We start from the raw sequence: 20,177 nt of genomic DNA on the forward strand, positions 1-20,177 counted from the left end.
CAATCGAACACACTGACATGTCAACCTCGTTGTCTCCGACAACCTCGTGGCCTCCGGCAAGTGACCGGTGTAACCAGGAGTAAAACTGACATGGTTATCTATTTGTTGTAACTCCTGCTATGATTTTCTAACTTCACGATATTTTTCAGGCGATGTTTACAAAAGTTAAAAAAAAATGTTTACGGAAACGAAGAATTTTAAGGTTTTAAGGATAATCAGTTTAATACTTTTATGATTCGTTGAAAACAGGAATGATTCTACGGGGGTGTATAAAAGAAGACGATTTTCAAATTTAAGTCAGTTTTTTGAGGTTGTTCTTGTATTTGACATATTTGAGTTGAGTGATTTTTATTTTTAAGGACGTTTTTCGCCCCTCCTCCCCTACCTTCTTTCCCCCATCATTTTATTCCTAGGATCGCTTCTGGTTGAAAAATGTTTTTGAAACTTTTTTCTCAGCTTTGTGTTCATTGGTTTCCTTTTTTTTTCCATAATTTTCAAAAATTTAATTGTTTTCCTGAGTAGATTTTTTTAATTATTTTTATTTAGTTTGATATATTTAGAGTATTCTTTTTTGCGATTTTATTTATTTTACTTTTTTGCATAAAATCCGTGAACTATCTACCTCTAACAGTTTCAAGGTACCCTCAAACCCATCGAGGTATAAAAATTAAAAAAAGTTTAGAACTACTATTATAGTGAAATACTAAATAAAATAAAGATTGCTAAAAATACAGCAGTATTTGGGTGATTGTATTGTATATTTATTATAAACACACAATACAATCACCCAAATTAACATATAAAAATTATATGTTAATTTGGGTGATTGTATTATAAGTTTAATTTTTACTTTGAAAATTTTTTTTAGTTAAAAAGTATTTAGAGCTTAAATTCTTTGTTTTAAGCAATTGAGTGAAAGTATTTCAAATATCAGAACATTTATGTTTATTGGTTTTAATGGAGTTATTGCCAAATTTGATTGTTTTAATATGTTGTACAAAGATGCTGTTTCAATAATGTTAAAAAAGGTCTAAAAAAGTAAGAATGTTGTTTGGTTTGTGGGGAAAGGCTATTAAAAGTTTTTAGTATGTAATGTGAATAATACCATGTTTAAACAGTAAAATTAGTTAACGAGTTTTGAAATCTGTAATATTTTATATAGTATTATTGAATATGCTCAGAAAGAATATACAAGAGTGTCTCCAGATCAGGGAAATCAGGGAAAAGTTGAGGGATTCAGATATCTGCAAAAAAATCAGGGAAAAATCAGGTAAATTGGGTTGAAGTTTTAAAGAAAACAAGGAGTTATCAGGGAAAAATGGCTCACCATCAAACTTATAAGTTTGACGGTGAGCTGTTTTGCCCTGATAATTCCCCAACTTCCCCATTTTTTTGCATAAATGCAACTTATGTAAGTTGCATATTGTACACATAATATACAATTTTATTAGTTTTAACTAACTTAAAATTAAATCAGGAATAACAGGTTGTAGATTAGAGAAGTATAAGAGAAAAATCAGGGAAATCTATAATAAAATATTTGCAGATGCCCAATATAAACTGGTTTAATTTTTAGTTTAAAATCTGGAATCCGCAACATGTTAGTATTATTGAAGTGTTTCAAGATTATTTCAATAAATATTTCAATAGATTAATCTTATTAATTTAGTAAGTTTTGTGTGACTTAAATAATTTTTATATGCCAGAATTCAAAGTTTTGTCATTTATAATTTTATAGAAAGTCAACATTTCACTATCTATGTTGTTAAAGTTCATTTGTCTGTGATGTTATTTATTTTTTATGTAATAAATTTACCTCTATACTGCTCTAAAAACAGTAAGCAGCTAGGGCTAGGTTTGATAACACATAGCCGTGACCAGGGCCAGGTTTATGATCAGGGCTGCATTAATATTGATAGATCCTATAAAAATGTTATTTTTAATTAAATATATGACATGAATTTTATTATTTATATTAATATATTTTATATTTAAAAACATATTTTCTATTTAAAAAATATATTTTATATTTTGTATATATATAAAAAAAAAATTTTTATATTTAAAAACAATATCATATAGGATCTATCAATTTTAATGCAGCCCCGGCCAGGTTTATGACCAGGGCTGCATTAATATTGATAGATCCTATAAAAGTATTGTTTTTAATTATAACTCATTCACAAATTTTAATTAAAAGTAACATTTTTATAGGATCTATCAATATTAATGCAGCCCTGGTCATAAACCCAGCCCCGGTCATAAACCCAGCCCCGGTCATGGCTATGCATTATCAAACCTGGCCCCAGCCATAGCCTCGGTCGCTTACTATTTAGAAACAGCTACTGCAGTCAAAGAGGACCACCTTTTTTATTTATCTTAATTTTATTTGCAATTCACTCTTGACCGTAAATACAAACCTTGTATTTACAGTCAAGAGTGCGTAGAAAAACAACTGCATAGAAAAACAGGTTGGTTACTTGTTTTAAAAGGTTAATATTATATCTTTAGCAAAAAGATATGTTGATCTTTCTTGCTCTTAGCCTTTTAGGAACAGAAAATATGGCTTTGTTATTTTTGTGCACTTCATCAAAATAGTTTAATTATTACAACATTAGTGTCATCAGCCAAGCAGTAATTGGTAACATCTACTAAAAGAGGAGTTAAAATAATAGGTTCTTGATGATTCATGAATTTAAAAGTTTATAGTTACATATTGAGATTGTATTCACCTTATACATTAGATCTTAGTATTTAACTTACTGTGCACATCATAATATGCTAGCATTTTTCCATTTTTAATGTACATATTATAAGTAATATGTTCATTAAGGTATGCTTACTTTGTTAGGACATCATAATCCTCTTCAAAAAGCTTGTTGAAAAAGAGTAAGAACATAAAGAGAAAAATTTAACTTTCTTATATAATAAAAAATAAAACTTTTATATAATACAAAATAAAGCACAATATAAAATAAAACTTATAAAACTTTATTTTTTAATTCAAAATTATTTATCAGTAGTATATTCTTCTTTTAAATTTGAATTAAGCAATAAAAAAATTATTTTCAAAAAGTTTTTTTTTCAAAAAAATCTTGAGAAAAAGGATTAGTAATGTAGTGCTAAGCAAAAATATATAAAAGTTACTTGTATATAATAGTTACAGAGTCAAATAGGTGTGGAATTTTGAATTAGAATTTTAAAAAACTATGGTTTTAAGAGCTTGCTCTAGTTACATGCATAAAAAATAATATAGAAATATACTTACTAACACAAAAATGTAACTGTTACCAATTGTTACTCTTATTTTAAGTACTATTGCCAGGTGTCCAGCTTTTATAAAAAAGAATGCAGTAAAAATCTTAGTTCTTATAGGTTCGACACTATATTCTTTAATGTAAAAGATATTTTTTTGATTCATAAGTGTATGCCCAGTCCAGGCATATGACTAATAAAGTCTTTGCATATTATTGAATAATAGCCACCAAGTCTGAGGTCCGAATAAACAGCCAAACTTAAAGCAGTCTCACAAAGAGCAAATAGGTTTCCTGAATTTAGCAAGAAGTAAGATTCCAACTCAAATATGTTATTAGGAATTTAAATGATAACATCAATACTTGTTACCAACTCACCTATCTGTTAAATTAAAATATATCAAAAAATTTAACAAAGAAAAGTAATATAATTAATATAAATACAGTATAAATATAATGTAAATAAGATAAATATAATGTAAATAAGATAAACAGTAGTATTAATTTAATAAAAATGATTTAGAAAATAAGAATAATTTACAAAAGTATTTTTAACTATGATTCATGCATTAATTTATTAGTGTATTGTTTTTTTGTTTTTTGTCCAGCATGAATAATAAGTATAACTCAAAACATTCTAAGAAAACTTTAGCAGAGCTTCGGAAAAGGTAAAATAATGAAAATAATGTATATAAGTGTGTATGTGTGTTTGTGTGTATTTTAGTGTATATATGTCAAATTATTAGGAACAGTTACTTTTTTAGTAATGTTAAAGTTCAAATAAGTTTGGCAAACAAATAAATTGTTTTTGAATAATTTTGTATATTTTGATTACTGATATTTTTATTTGCCTTATCCATCAAAATATTAGCTTTTTTCTCATGAACTGAATTCACCTAATATGAATCACTATTAAGTGGTGATTGATAGAAATCCTTATTAGAAAGCAGCATCACAACCCCAGTCTACAGCACAATTCATGTCTGCATCGAAAGTATGCCATTATGCCTAAAAGTTCTTATTGTAGCAAAGACTGGCATCACAAAATATTATGACTTTACTTAATTGATTATTTTAAAACAACTTATTATGACTTTACTTAATTGATTATTTTAAAACAACTTATTATGTCTTTACTTAATTGATTATTTTAAAACAACTTATTATGTTTAAAACAACTTATAAAAACATAAATAGCTTTGAATAAGTAGTTATGTTGATTTATATTCTAAAACAATCAAAAATAACTATGAGTTACCTATTTATTCATTAAATTCATTTAAACTTGAAGAATTCAAACATTTGTACATTCTCTAATAATTTGGCCCCCCACTGTATATGTTTGTGTGTGTGTGTGTGTGTGTGTGTGTGTGTGTGTGTGTGTGTGTGTGTGTGTGTGTGTGTGTGTGTGTGTGTGTGTGTGTGTGTGTGTGTGTATTCAGTTTAGTTGTTGCTTTATATTTTAATTTTAGTTAATTTAGTCAAATGTTCAATTTAGATTTTTTTTTTTTTTTTTTTTCAATATAGATATCCACAGTTTAAGTTTTGGGAAGATTCTGTTTATTACAGGTTAGTAAAACATAATATATTCAGTTTTTATTTTATATATTTATAATTTTTTCAATAAAGTAACTACTGTATAAATAAAAATATAAATTTTTAGTTATATTTTTTTATATTTAGAGCTCATAGGATATCAAACCATAGTTTACCTTTGTATAATGTATTATGGAACTCAATTAATTTATCTGCAGGTCGTTTTGTATGCAAAGTTCTTAACTCCTTAACTTGTGATATTTTTGAGCTTCAAATTAATTTTATTGAAAACAACATTGCACATATACTTATAAAGGAATCCAAGTCTACAAATAGATACTTAGTGAAGGAATCTCTTATTAAAGATCCAATATTATCATCTTGGTACATTGTTTTTGTTTGTTGAAAATCTTTAAATTATTTATAGATTATACGATCTACATACCCAGTATATATAGGATCATTGCTAATATGTTTAAAAATTTTTAAGAACTTTTTTTTTTAATTATAGATTTTAATGCAAATATTAAAGTTAGCATAAATTTATTTTTTTATGTTAGTATTTTGCTGCATGTTTTGAGACATGATTTTAAAATAAATTTGAATTCAAATAGAAGTTTAACTATTTTTATAGCGCAAAAAACGCGAAGTTCTTTCTAAAAAGCCCAGAACCTACTAATATAACCAATATAATAGTACTGCATTAGAGTGCTTGCTTTATAAACAAGTAGTTCCCAGTTCAATCCCCACCATACCCCTGGTAGTACTCTGCATAACAGCTATGTTTGTTAAGCCTTGTGTTTTGGAGTTAAAGGGTTGACTGAGAGTTAAAACAGTTGAGTAGCCTCTTTGACTGTAGTAGCCTTCACAGTCTTTTGAAGGTGAAAATAATTGAGTAGCTTCCATGACTGTAGTGGCCTTTTACAGCCTTGGGAAGGTGAAAACAATTGAGTTGCTTCCTTGACTTTAATGGCCTCCACAGCCTTGGAAAGATGAAAGTTTAGGTTAGCCAGAGAATTAGTGTTCAAAGGTATGGGACTATTTTAGGTTGCCTCATTTTTATAAAAAATGTTCCTAAAGATAATATTAACTTCTTAGCAATGCACAGTGGTCCAGTACCATGCCATAAATACAAAAAGAATTTTGTTTTATAATAAAACCAATTAAAAAATTAAACTCCTGCTGATTTCATAGATAAATCTTTTTTTTTTTTTAGTGTTCTTATAAAATATGGAAAATCAATATAAAATAATTCAAAATATACAATTTTATAAAAAAGGCACAATTAACCGTATGTTTACTACTTTTTTATTATAAATTGTTTGAAAATAAAACTTTGATCAACCAGGAAAATTTTTGCCCAGGTTTGCCCATCTTAAAATTTTGTCCGTTTGAAAATGTATTGTTTATAAAAAATTTTCGGAAAAGTTTTGGCTGCTTTTGTTTGCTTTTGTATCTATAGGGTCATTCTAAACATGATGTATTTAAATTAAAATGCGGCTCCCCCTCTCACTCCCGATATTTTCTAATGTGTTTTAACCGTGATAATGAATAGCAGAATATAAAAGTATAAAAGCGGACCAAACAAAACATAAATAAAACAATCAAATAAACAACATCGAATAAACAAAATAATCAAAACTATAATATTCAATAGTTATTTAGCGGTGAAACTAATTTTAAATATGAGAAATAAAGACATTTTTGATTACTTAATTAAAGGAAATTATGAAAATAAATATGAAAGTTTAATTAGTAAGGAAGCAAAAACTAAAGTTTGTATATTGATTTCTCAATGTTATTAGAACTACAATCAGATGAGGTTAACCGAAAAATTTATGAAAAACTTTAAAAAGAAATGGAATGAGACAGGTAGACAAAAGGGAAGGTTTATAAATCGTTATGAGAAATGGTTAAATATGGAATTTATTGTAAACAAACTCAACAGCAAGTTATGATAAAAAATGTACAACGAGGTGCACCTTCAAAATCATTAGAAGATCTCTCAACAAGGTCTAAGAAAAGAAGATCTTCAGAGATAACTGAAAAGTAAGGTGTTACCACTGAAAGTCTGTTTCATGCCCTTATTCTTAATCTCAATAAACAAGGTCAATTTAAAGATGCCAAAGTTATCAAAAATTTGATGGAAAGTAAAACTGATGAATCCTGTAATATATAAAAGCTACTCAGCAGAAGAAGCTTTAGCTTTAATGTTAGACTTTAATGAGTAGGACTGACTATCAAACTATCCGTCAAGGGGCCTTAGATAAAGGTTGGATGTTATACCCTGCCTACAATTTTTTTGTGAAAGCTAAAAGTAATTGCATTCCAGATTCCGGAATTGTCACATCAAACTACAGTGCTTCTGTGAATCTTCAAGGAATAATGGATCATACTACAAACAGAATTTGGAAAGTTATGGATAAATCGAAACTACCTGAGCCTTGCAATACTCTTCTTCTTATAAGCAAAGTTGGATTCGATGGTTCATCTGGACAGTCTGGACAGATTGCCAGTTACAGTGGAAGAATCTCTGTTTCTTTCGTGTACAGTACCTGTGCAACTTAAAATACAGGAGACGAATGTTATTCTAAGGACTAACCCTAAAACATCCTCAAACCCGATTTTTCATGCAAACACTCCTGAAAAGAAAAAAATAGTTGCGAATCGAAAAAAAGAGATTCAGGAAAAAATAAAAGATACACTCAGACTTATTGTTGATGTACCAAAAAGTGGTGGCTTTGGTACATCCATTAATGGAAACACAGCAAGAAGGGCATTTAGAAGCCATGAAATGTTTGCTGAAATACTTAGAATTGATAAGGATCTTGTTAAAAGATTTTTCATTATTATTTGTGTATTGTCCTGTATGCACCCAATTGATCCAGATAAACTAGAAATATATTGCAAAGATACATTTAAGACATATTTAGCACATTTTAAATGATATCCTATGCCTGCTGGAGTGCACAAGATGATTGTCCATTCACACCAGGTTGTAAGAGACAAGCCAGTTCCAATTGGCCTCTTATCTAAAGAAGACCAGGAAAGTAGAAACATAGATGTTAAAAATTTTCGACAACATTTTACAAGCAAATTTTCTAGAAAAATTACAAATGAAGATGTAATGCGAAGATTACTCTGCTCATCAGATCCCTTTATTACTTCTATGAGGCGAAGTTCTGAATCAAAGAAGGAACTTGCTCTTCCAGCAGAATGTTTAGACCTTCTTTTGTAATTTTCTTAACACAATTTATTCTTTATTATATTCTTAGTTGTAGTATTGATAATTCGGGTCCTAAATACATTTACTTTATTTAAAGGAATCTGTAAAAAGCTGCATGTTTACATTAGCACATTTATTTTTTAAGTAGGGATTTGACACCTGTTTTATTTTTGTTTTTTAAAAAATCAAACCTTTTATAATTATGTATTTTTAAATAGCTCAGTTTAGTAATAAAAAAATATATAAATATTTAAGACAATTCATTTTTATTTATAATTTCAGTGTAAAACCAAAATTGTGCATTCTTTTTAAGTAGTTGTATGTTCTTGTTGTGCTCCCATATGCATGAAATATTCATGTCTAGGTAATTATAAAATATGTGTCCTCGATGATTTTGTTTATTAATCGACCAGAAAGTCAAACTTTTAAAATCAGTATTATGGAAATAAGTTTTATCATATAGATTTAGAAATTAATGTAAATGCAAAAAGTATGTCACATGGTATGTCATGTGTTCTTGGTGTTTTATTTTAGAGTTTGTTTATTCTGCACAATAATATTCAGAAGTGTACCATAAATCATGGAAATTATTAAATTAATTTAAATATTGTCATGTATCTACTTTTTGTCCTTGGTGTTGTCCTTGTGTCAAATGGTTTGCCTACTTTTTGTCCTTGGTGTGCTACTCTTTATGTTTATGCAATCTATCAAGATGTAATAAATGTGTAATTTGTCCTCCAGAGAATATTTAGCTAAAAGGTATTCCAAAAATGAAAATGTAAAATAAGAACATTAAATGTAAGCTATTACGCTATGTGTTCATGGTGTTCTGCACATGTATGATATTTATTCATTCAATAAAAATGTTTAATACTGCTGGTGACTATTTATAGTTAAAAGAAAGTTGAAAGTTAAGTATGAAATACGTATCACATGTATATTATTCGTTATTTCCTTTGTCCTTGGTTTCGTGTTATTGGTGTGTCCTTTAGAGGTATGACAACTAACATTACAATGATAGTTATTGTTGGCCAGAGTATAATGAACATTCACCGAAAATTTTAGCTCTTTAGCTTCAAAATTGGCGAAGATATGATTTTTGCCTCAAAAGTGATATTTCTGGACCACTGTGCAATGGTTCAATAACTTAGTTATTGGAATTTACCTATGAACACATTTAAGTATATATAATATAAGCAATTTTATTTTTTGAAATTTCTTTTATTAATAATGATTTAAGTGTTTTTTGAAACAATTGTTTTCAAATCAAAACTTGTTTTTAAAGCATTTGTTGTATTGTCACATTTTGATTCATTGAACACTTTAAAAAATAAATAGATATTGTTATACTTTTATAAAATTTAGGAGTATATGGCAATTCTGTGTTTCTTTTTTCTTTTGCCATTTAAAATTTGTTCTTTTTTCTTTTGCTGTTAAAAATTGAAAAAAATAAATTACAATAATAGAAAATCCTGGCAGGAGCAAGAAGAAAACAAACTTGTCTTATCACTGAGCCTTGTTACATTGGTGTTTTCTAAAGTTTTTAAAATTTACATAACTAATAAGTGATAAATAAAACAGTATAACTACATACAAAACTTCAGCAATAAAATAAATTTTCGCTAACTAATCTTCCAGCGGAATAATTTAAAAAATTAAAATAAGAAAAGAGTGAGGTAATCATGAAAGTTATCAATTACAAAAAATTTCATCAAGTTTTATTAAAAATAATGCAATAAAAATAGCTATTTAGGGCTGATTAATAAATATCAGCAAAAACAAAATATATTTTACCTGTAAATTTTTTTCAAGTTTTTAATATTATATATAATTATAAATATATGATATAATAAAAATGTAAACTTATCATTTTGATTTTTTACTTTTTATCTGTTTTTAGTGTAAAAAAATGTTCAAAGATCCATCATGGTGGAATATTTAGCAATGAAATTGATCCTCATGAAATTAATAATGTTGATTTCTGTATTGATGCAGAGAAATATTATGTAAATGTTAATTTTTCTCCATTAGTGATTCAATTTTTTTCTCTAAACAATATACCCTTATTGGTTATTAATGAGAGAGGTTTACTTCAGTTTCAAAGTGGAAAGCCATAGTAAGAAAAATTTATAGATTTTAAAATTTATCAACTTTAATATTAACAATTCAAATATCCAATATAAATATCAACTTTATTATTAACATCAATTAAAATATCCAATATAAATATCAACTTTATTGTTAACATTAATTCAAATATCCAATATAAGTATCAACTTTAATATTAACATCAACTTGAATACCCAATATAAATAAAGTCCCTAAGTATGTTTGTCTAAAAGGCTCAACCTATTTTAAAATGATAATGATTATAAATATACTATATGTTAAAATTGATAATAATAGTGAAAAGAGCTGACTGATTTCAATAATGATAGTGATAATTTTAATGTAAAAAATTTTTTCATCAAATGGTTACGCAAAGTGGTTAACATTTAGTTAATATAAGTATTTAAAATGATCAACATATTTTGCAGATTTTTTTTATAATTAATATAATTCTTTGGAAAAATGGACAATTGGAATAAAAAAAATTTTTTATTTCATTTTTAAATAATTTGCTAAAATTATTTATTTCATTAAATTTTAAATTATTAACATTTAAGTTTAAAAATTTCAAATTTTTTTATCAAAATGCACAATTACTTTTTATAATACAAGAAAATATCTTTTTTTGTATATGCAGGGTAATACTAAGATTTGTTTATTTTAGTTGTTAAAATAAAAAAGTTAAGAACTAAGTTTTAGCTATTTATTAATTTAAAATGAAATTTTTTATTTATATTATTGGTTTTTAGTGATAATCTGCCATTTTATTTGCGCGATGAAGGATATGTTTTAATTGAGAAAGAAGATTTTATTGTAGGCTTTTCTTTTTAATGTTTGTATTGCTGTATATAATATGAGACTTTAAGCAATGATAATCATTTCTTAAATAGTTAAATAGATATAACTAAGTTGTCTTTATTTTTCTTGTTGTTGAAAGGAAACAATAAGTGATAATGATGCAAAGAACAAAAAGTTCCAAGATAAAATGTCAAATGGTAATTTTTTTAAATGTAATTTTGTTTGTGTTATTAATATTCTTTTTCCAGCGACGGGTTCAGCATAGGGCGAGCTGCCCCCCCCCCAGCGCTTCCAAAGTCAGTAAACTGGCGCCCCCTAAAATATAAGTTTCTCATTACAAAATTCTGTGTTTATTAGCCCGCATTTATGGCAGAAAACAAAATGGAGATGTTTTGTTTTAAGAAAATATCTCTTATAATCATTATGTACACAGTCAATGCATCTTTAATGTAGTTCAGTGTATCAAAACAGTGACACTTATAAAACTACAATGACTTTGGTAATTGTAAATGACTTTTTTTTTTAAGGAGAAAAACAAAAAATTATAAATTTCAACGTTGTCTAGCAATTTAGATTTTTTTTTGTGAAACCTTCTCACGCTAGCTCTACTTTCGAAGATGTTTATGCATTAATATTTATATGTTAATGTGCTACCCCTAACCCCTGTCGCCCCCTTATCCATCCCTTGATCCCCAAGATGCTAAAATTCAAATTGCTACTGTCTTTTTCCTTGGGATTTTTTCATGGGATCATTTTTTGATATTATTTCAGAAAATTGTTCAGTTTAGTTTAGATGTAAAATTATAACATTTTAGGTAATTGTTCGGTTGGTTTAGATGTATCATTTATGATGTCAGAACATGTCTATGGTATTCCTGAACATGCAGATAGTTTTCATCTTAAAGATACAAGGTTGTTTAAGAATTTTTTTATAAATTATGTTAAATTCAACAGAATAAGGTTTGCAATGTAGTTGCAATGTTATTATAGTGGTTCCCTTGCTTTATTTCATTTTAGTTATGACATCATTAGTGGGTTTTATTAAGACCATTTGTAAATGTATGATAATATAATTTTTTTTAAATATATAAATCAATATATGATTCTATTAATTTTTGTAAACTACTTTTTAATGTAATAGTTTAAATTAAATTATTTTTTAGTTAAAAAAAAAAACTTTTTTGTGTCGCATTTACTAGTTTCTTGGGCAGAAATCTTGTTTCTCACCAAGTATGTGTTATAAAGCTATAGAGTTAAGAGAGGGTTGTAACGAATAATAACTTGATAACTTGCCTCTCAGCTTTGTAACTTTTCTAATTGTTGCTTGATAACTTGCATAACTGTCAGCCTAATAACTTATTTAACTGTCAACATAATAACTTAATAATCATTTAAAAGTTAATTTAACAACCTTAAATAAATAAAAAATACTACAAGATGCATCTTATTGTAATCTAGAACTTTGATGTGACTTATCGTAATCTAGAGCTATGATGTGACTTATCATTTAAAAAAAAGCTTTTATGTGTCTTCTATGTGCCATATCTTCTATGTATCATAATCTATAGTTGGCTTTAATGTGTTTTACATTACATATATTGAGTATTGCATACCATTAGTATGTTTTTATATTTCAGTTCAAAAAGATAAAAGAAAGTATATATTTTGTTTGCTATAATCAAATGTCTAATATTAATTGATGTACTGGCTTGTATATCAATCAATGTTAAAACTAATAGTTTGACAAAAGAATAATAATACTCAAAAGAGTAATGACAAAAAAAAAAAAAAAGAAGGGATTGTCCATAAATTACACAGCACTAAATATGTTTAAAAAGCAGAAGTAGGAGATCTTGAACACTTTTTTTTGCAGCGACTTTCATAAAACTTAATTAGCTATTTTCATATTTTATTTAACTTAAGGTTCTGCAAGGAAAAACTTTTGATATTTTGGTTTTGTTTATAAGTGAAATTTAGCATTGCATAATTTATGGAGGATCCCTAATTTGATATTTTTAAAAAAAATTTTAATTTTATAAAAAAATTAACTTTAATTTTTATTTTCAAAAATTAGTTTTTGAAAATTATACTTTTGTAAAATTTAAATTAATTTTGATGATCCAATAACAACATTTATGTATAAATAATTAAAAAACAAAAAATTAAATAACATGTGTACACATTTTTATCAGGCATCGAGATCCTTACCGTTTATACAACTCTGATGTTTTTGCATACAGTCTTGACAATCCAATGGCTTTGTATGGCTCTATACCTTACATGATATCAGCTGGTACAGTTCAGTGTGTTGGAATTTTTTGGAATAATTCCTCTGAAACATGGATTGATGTTGAATTTAATGCAGAACAAAAAATGGGAAAAAATCAAAATAGTTTAAGTCCTAATGTGAAAACTCATTGGGTTTCAGAATCTGGTGTTATAGATATGTTTGTGTTACTAGGTCCAAGTATTGATGAAGTAGCTAATCAGTATGCTAGTCTGACAGGATTCTCAATGTTACCACCAGTAAAATTTGTTATTTTTTGTTTATTATGCACTTTAATTTTTTTAAAAACCTGTTCAATAAACAAAATAAAAATAAAATAAAATGTAAATAATAATCAAAACTTTTGTTAAATATTTTTTTCTAGTTGTTCGCATTAGGCTATCACCAATGTCGGTGGAACTACGATGATGAAGTTGATGTTGCAAATGTAGATTCGGGTTTTGATAAGCATAATATTCCATATGATTGTTTATGGCTAGATATTGAACACACAGATAAAAAAAAGTATATGACTTGGTGCCCAAATTCTTTCCCAAATCCAATAGATATGATCAGTAAACTTTCAGCAAAGGGTAGAAAAATGGTTACAATAATTGACCCACATATTTCAAGAGATATAACTTATTCTTTGCATAACGAATGCAGTATAAATAAGTTTTACATCAAAAATAAAAATGGTGATGATTATATTGGTGAATGTTGGCCAGGTGTTTCTTCTTGGATAGATTTTTTAAATCCAAAAGCTAGAGAATGGTGGGCTGAAAAGTTTATGCTCGACTCCTATAAGGTTTGTAATTATCTTTTTCATCTTTTTTGTTGTTTTTGCTTCCATTATTTTCTTTTTCATCTTTTTCATTATTTTCTTCTGGATCTTTGTTATCTTTTCTTCTGGATCTTTTCTATTATTTTCTTCTAGATCATTTTTGTTTTTTTCATCTGGTTCTTTGCCAACTTTGCCTTTCTTTTAGTATTTATTTAAAGCATTTACAAACTTATGAAATTAAAAAAAAGTGAAAGTGCCATTATATATAGGTGTTATAACTTTTCTGGTTGTCCCTCTCAATGCAGCTTAAGTTAATGTATTTTATGCCTCTATCTGGCAGAACATAGCCTACTTAAAACTGTATTGGTTCATTAAAAGAAATAAAGTGTTAACACAAGAGTAACTTTCTGAAGAACTGTTATATTAGCTGTAACTTCCAAATTAGAATTAGAACTTTTTAGAATGTTCCAGAATGTTCTGGAACCTTCTAAAACTATCCACTAAGTGAAACCTTGCTGAATGTTTCAGACCTTTCTGGTGGCTTCTGCAACCTACTTGAGCTTTCTGAAAACTATCTATTTTATCTATCTATCTATCTATATATATATATATATATATATATATATATATATATATATATATATATATATATATATATATATATATATATATATATATATATATATATATATATATATATATATATATATATTATACTATTATCTGTTATTATAGTTTTACAAGTAATCTGCCCCTTTGTCATTTTGTAAACACGGATAATTAAATTGTAACTGAAAGCAAATAAAGCAAAAAAATAGTTTCAACATTTTTAAAACAAAAAATTAATCTCTACATATTATTGCCAAACTTAATAGTGTTAGTAGTGCTCATTTGAATGTGTTTGACACAGAACCCTTGGCAGCCATTGTAACCGATTTAGTGGCGAGAAAGAGTTGCAGCACTTTGTTTTATAAGAAAATGTGAACGAACGTGTATGCAAATATCTAACGTATGTAAACTTCAAATTAAGTAATATTAAAACATACTGAAACATTTATCAAGTTTTACAGTTTGATTTTCACTTGAAATTGTATTGCGTCAAGCTCTCCTCAATTTTGATCTATAACATTTATTTCCATTAAAAAAATTATTATATAGTTTTAAAAATTTTCAAGCTTCTGAACAAGTAAGCCATGGTTCGAGTCCTACTTTTGAAATTTTATAGAGATTATATACAAACATATGATCGATATTATACACTTTAACAAACAAAAAAATTTTAAAAAAGATAAAATTTCTAAAAACATCAAAAGACCGAGAAAAAAAATTTGTTGCATATGTGTCATTATTGAGATACTTATGTAATGTGCTCAGGTCCTAATAAGCGGCTTTTTTGTAAATTGTTGAAGCCACAATTTTTTAGCGTATGTGACGTCACTTTGTGGCAAAAAACTAGGAAAACAAACTAGAAATAAGATTTTATTTAAATTTTTTTCAAAAACTCCTTCTATTAAAGGTATATGGAATATATTTTTATGGGATATATTTTAATAAAGACAATAACTATTTATTTATTACTATTGTAATAAATACAATCTCTTATTCGTGAAATGATAAATCTGTACCAGTTTTATATATTTTTATGCATTTGTATGCATATATTTATGTACATAATTAAAATTAATCAAAAAATGTAAGATAAATGCAAAAGGAAACTTTACGCATAAAGGTTTATTTTGCCACCAACCGACATCAATTAAGGGAATGCGGTAGTGATTAAAGTCGGGAGTGATGAGAGCATGGGTGTTAAGCCTGTCTACTTAAGCCTTGTTTATCAGTATTACTAATGGTAGTATATGTTTTAACTCTTGTTAAGATTCGGTAGTAAACAATAGTTGATATTGTTTGGGAGTATGAAAAAAAAGTTTTACAACTTTGTTCTATTATTTATTTTATTTAAAATTGAATACAACAATATAAAAATATTTTTAACTTAATTAAAATTAATCGATTTCAAGTTCTGGATTCCAGACCTTGAAATCAATTTCAGACTCTGGAATATCTTCTTCAATTTTTCATTTTTTAATTGTTACTCTTGAGATATTTTCTTTAATGTAAACAAGCTTTTCCACTGTTTTTGACTTTAGAAGAGTTCTTTGAAAAGTAATGATAACTGTGATGAATGAACCCTCCACCACTCCAGAATGTCAGCTCTTTTGTGGGAACCCCAATCTTTTGTAAGCATCTAATTCTGCATCAAAAGGGTTTGATATTGATGTGTCCAACAACCTAGACTGGGGACTGTCATGTCAAGTTCTTGGTCTGGAGATGGTGCTAGAGTTTGTTTTGAATTGAGTGATAAATCGTCACCTGTTGCACTTAGTTTCAATTGTTTAATTGTTTGACTCTCTTTTCCAAATCTTGACAATAAATGACCTTCAAATTTTGGGTCTAAAAAATGCAACAATGAATTGTAGATAATATTAAAACCACAGTCAGGGAACCATTAGTTGAGATTTGCAAGAATTTTAGAAACAAAATCAGCTGTTGTTTTATCATTAGCCAAAATAAAGTTCTTAATTTTTTCTTGAATATCATATAGGCCAGGAATCATGCAATGTCCTGTGGGTCGTTTCTCTGCAGAAATAGACTCTGAGAAATCACTGATCACTTTTAAAATTGGAACAATTTTCTCAATGATTTCAAATTGTTCTTGAGTTGGGATGGTTGCCCTCAAAATGTCATTAGTTTTTAAATTACTAGCAGAAATAATGTCAAAGCCTTGTTTAAGGTGCAAACTTGATTCCATGCACATTAAACCACTGTTCCATCTGGTTTTACATGGAGTAATGATTTTATTAAAATTGATTTTTTTTGGTTGTACATTTTGGCAAGCATTGATAATTCTCTGTTGACTTGCAACTGACTTGTGTGTTCTTGTTGCCAATAATTTACAGTCCTTGAATACATCTTTAACTTCCTTAACTGCTTTAAAGCTTTCAATAACCACTAAATGGAGTAGATGTGGTGCACATGGTATGTTACTGCTAATTGAAGTTGATTTTTTCATTCCTAAAATAAAATAAAAATGGGTTTGACATTATAAAATATTTTTTGTTCCCATAATTCAACATTTGACGTTTTTTATTATTAATTTTTTTAATATTCTCAAATCAAGCCAAAATCCAAATTTTTCATTGAGATCAATGGGCATGGTTATGTACCACTACAAACTTGGGGAGAAAGTGTGGAGAGTTTAATCAAAGTTTTAACGCAGGCGCCGTATGGACTAAACCAACAAACACTGTTTGACATACATCAAAGAAAAAGTAGACATAAAATAAGACTTGACATTTTATATACATTTTCACTTGTGGGTTTATAAAAACTTTTTGAATGCTCAGTAAAGCAGCAGTTTTTTTTACTTTCCTTGTGGCAGTAAAACTTTATCTAAAACTTAAAAAATTAAGGTAAAAATGCAGAAAATTCATTGGCAGAAGGGAGCTCACTGCTGCGACATTATTAGGATGAAGTAATGTGGAAACAGATAAAATATATATAAACATATATGTGTATATATATATATATATATATATATATATATATATATATATATATATATATATTTATATATATATATATATGTATGTATATATATATATATATATATATATATATATATATATATATATATATATATATATATATATATATATATATATATATATATATATATATATATATAGAACCCTTATATGTTGTCCGAAAGTTTTTTTCCATATTTTGTTGACAAAAAGTAAAAATTAAAATGCAAGACCGGAATTTTTTTATTTTTATTAATGATAGACTGCCTGCCCCAACCAAACCCTCAGTCGATGTAGCAGCACTCCCTTGTGGGTCAGGCTATTTGTCAGTCAATGTAGCAGCACTCCCTTGCGAGTCAGGCTATAAGATAGTCGATGTAGCAACACTCCGCGCATGATTTACAGTAAAAAAATTAAAAAAACAACATTTTATTAAAAAATATAAAAATAAAAACATTTTATTAAAAAAAATAAAAATAAAAACATTGTTTATATTGTTAAAAACATTCAGAATGTTTTAAAAACATTCAGATTAATTAAATTTGCGTTTTTGTGGTTTTATAAAACGATTAATTTGTAATTAAATTAATGGTTTTGACTTTTGTCCAACACTGTTGGACGAAAGTCAAAAGTAATTAAAAGTGACGTATATGTTGGTGTAAGAATCACTTTTTTCCTTCCGTGCTTCCCAAACGCAACAAACTATAGAACTATATATATATACATATATATATAAATATAAACAGTAGTAAACATTATTTATTCGCAAAACAGCCCGACTAACTTTCCAGATTGATAATAAAAAAAAACACTGTAGTTAATAATTATTTTTTTTTTATTATTCGTGCATAATGTTTTGAAATATTTGATTTAAAATAAAGTGAATAAGTTTATTTTAAGGAAAATATTTTGCACGCTTTTCAGTAAAATATCTAAGTAATCGAAAATAGTTTTAAATTTTGAATTGCATTAAACTTTAAGCAAAATTTTGGATGCTTTTAAGTAAAGTAAATAAGCGCACTGCAAAAAAAGTATTTTAAAAAAGATTTTACTTAAAAGCATGTTGGCTTCACTGTCGGTATTTCTGATAAAATAGCGTCAGTTTTGGAAGCTATATTGTCCCTATTATGCCTCTCTGGAAATGTCTTTCAGCCAAGTAGAAAGAATTTTAATTCAAAGTTTAAATTAATGTAGTGCAAAGTTAAGGCTGCGTATGAATCATTGCTTTGACTTGACTATAGATCTGAGGTTAAGCCAACTGAAGCAACATTTGATAACTCGTTTTTTAATATACTTATCACTGATTCTTGAATATTAAAATGCAAAATTGGAAGTTTTTTTTTAAGAAAAAGTTTTGGGAGACTTTATGTTTATTTCAGGTTGCAGAAATGACATGAGTCCTTTGAAAGCATCTATTGCAACATGTGCAAATGGTAGATTACCCATACAAAGGTTTTTCGTCATTTCTAAATCAGCCAAAAGTTGTCTCTTGTCATTGGCATTATACTTCGTTACCACTTTGCAATATGTTGATATATCCTCTTCATTTTCTTAACACCTTAAATGGAAACAACCTGTTAGTCATGCTCTGATGGCACTTGTAAAAATTCCTTTGCCAAATTCTGACTGGTAGTTTCTGCAACTCTTTTTCTGCTTAAATTTTCAATTTTATTAAAAGTTGATTTGTGACTGCCTTTAAGATGACATTTTAGCCCTGTTGTGCAACTTTATTTTGTGCTTATTTGAGCTGGGCACATTGATCAATGTCTTTGCCATGACCGTCTTTTATGAAATATTCCCAAAAGGACTTGCTCGAGGCATTTTTTTCACTCTTTATAAATCTTGTTTTGCTGATTATTACTTCACTTAAGAAACTTAAAAACAATACTGAGGCTGTAAAAATATTTGTATCTTGTTATAACAATCATCAAATTAATTAATATTAATTATTATACTTCCTTTTAATACAGTATAATCTCTCTAATTCAAATCTCCTTAATTCGATTAAATGCAAAGTCACCATGAAATGCATTTAAGAAAAATCATCTTTCTATAATTCGAAAATCTGTCTAATTCGAACTTTTATTTTTCCCCATAAGATTCAAATTACTACTGTATGACGTTTAATAAAAATTTTAATAATTATCATTAATTAAATGGGAAATTAATGCTTATTAAACTTTTTAATATGACAGTAGTAGAATGAAATACCGAAATATACCTTGGTAGTGAAGGTAGTTAAAATTTTTTTCTTGAAAGAAAAATATTACTTGAACTTATGGTAGTGTCGGTGGTCAAAACAAGGTATTTAATGAGGGTTCGAAAGTTCGGTAGCACTACCGCTTTACCTTAACGTCAATGCGCAAAGTTTTTTGGCTTAAATTTTAGATTAGCATTTAATATTATTCTTTAGTTTTTAATCATAATCATAAGAATGAACTTTTTTTTTATGACTATGTTTTAGTGGTCTAAGATCTTCTTAATTCCATTTGCATAGCATTATGAACAAAGGTCTGTAAGTGTAAACGTCTTTGACATATGTTTGCAGGCATTATATGGAATAATTGCGTATAATATATCTATAAAATAAGAAAACTTTAAAATTTTATTTTAAATTTTA

At 27.2% G+C, this 20,177-nt stretch overlaps 1 protein-coding gene across 3 annotated transcripts in view; it reads left to right on the top strand.

The window, feature by feature from the left end:
* The first annotated feature begins 3,851 nt into the window (after positions 1–3,851).
* The window catches only part of LOC100205837 (neutral alpha-glucosidase AB), a 39,068-nt gene continuing 22,742 nt past the window's right edge, over positions 3,852–20,177 (top strand). For 2 of the 3 annotated variants that reach the window (XR_010642404.1, XM_065813132.1), the window contains exons 1-9: positions 3,852–3,922; positions 4,782–4,823; positions 4,938–5,174; positions 9,917–10,132; positions 10,875–10,938; positions 11,063–11,120; positions 11,739–11,835; positions 13,116–13,449; positions 13,575–13,997. Coding sequence is in view for 2 of the 3 variants with exons in the window: in XM_065813132.1 (XP_065669204.1) it covers positions 3,864–3,922; positions 4,782–4,823; positions 4,938–5,174; positions 9,917–10,132; positions 10,875–10,938; positions 11,063–11,120; positions 11,739–11,835; positions 13,116–13,449; positions 13,575–13,997 (1,530 nt within the window). In the remaining variant the exon portion in view is untranslated. The remainder of the gene's footprint in view (positions 3,923–4,781; positions 4,824–4,937; positions 5,175–9,916; positions 10,133–10,874; positions 10,939–11,062; positions 11,121–11,738; positions 11,836–13,115; positions 13,450–13,574; positions 13,998–20,177) is intronic. The other variant, XM_065813133.1, reaches the window with a different exon arrangement.

Source organism: Hydra vulgaris, chromosome 12 (genome assembly GCF_038396675.1).
Source record: "Hydra vulgaris chromosome 12, alternate assembly HydraT2T_AEP".
Lineage (NCBI taxonomy): Eukaryota > Metazoa > Cnidaria > Hydrozoa > Anthoathecata > Hydridae > Hydra > Hydra vulgaris.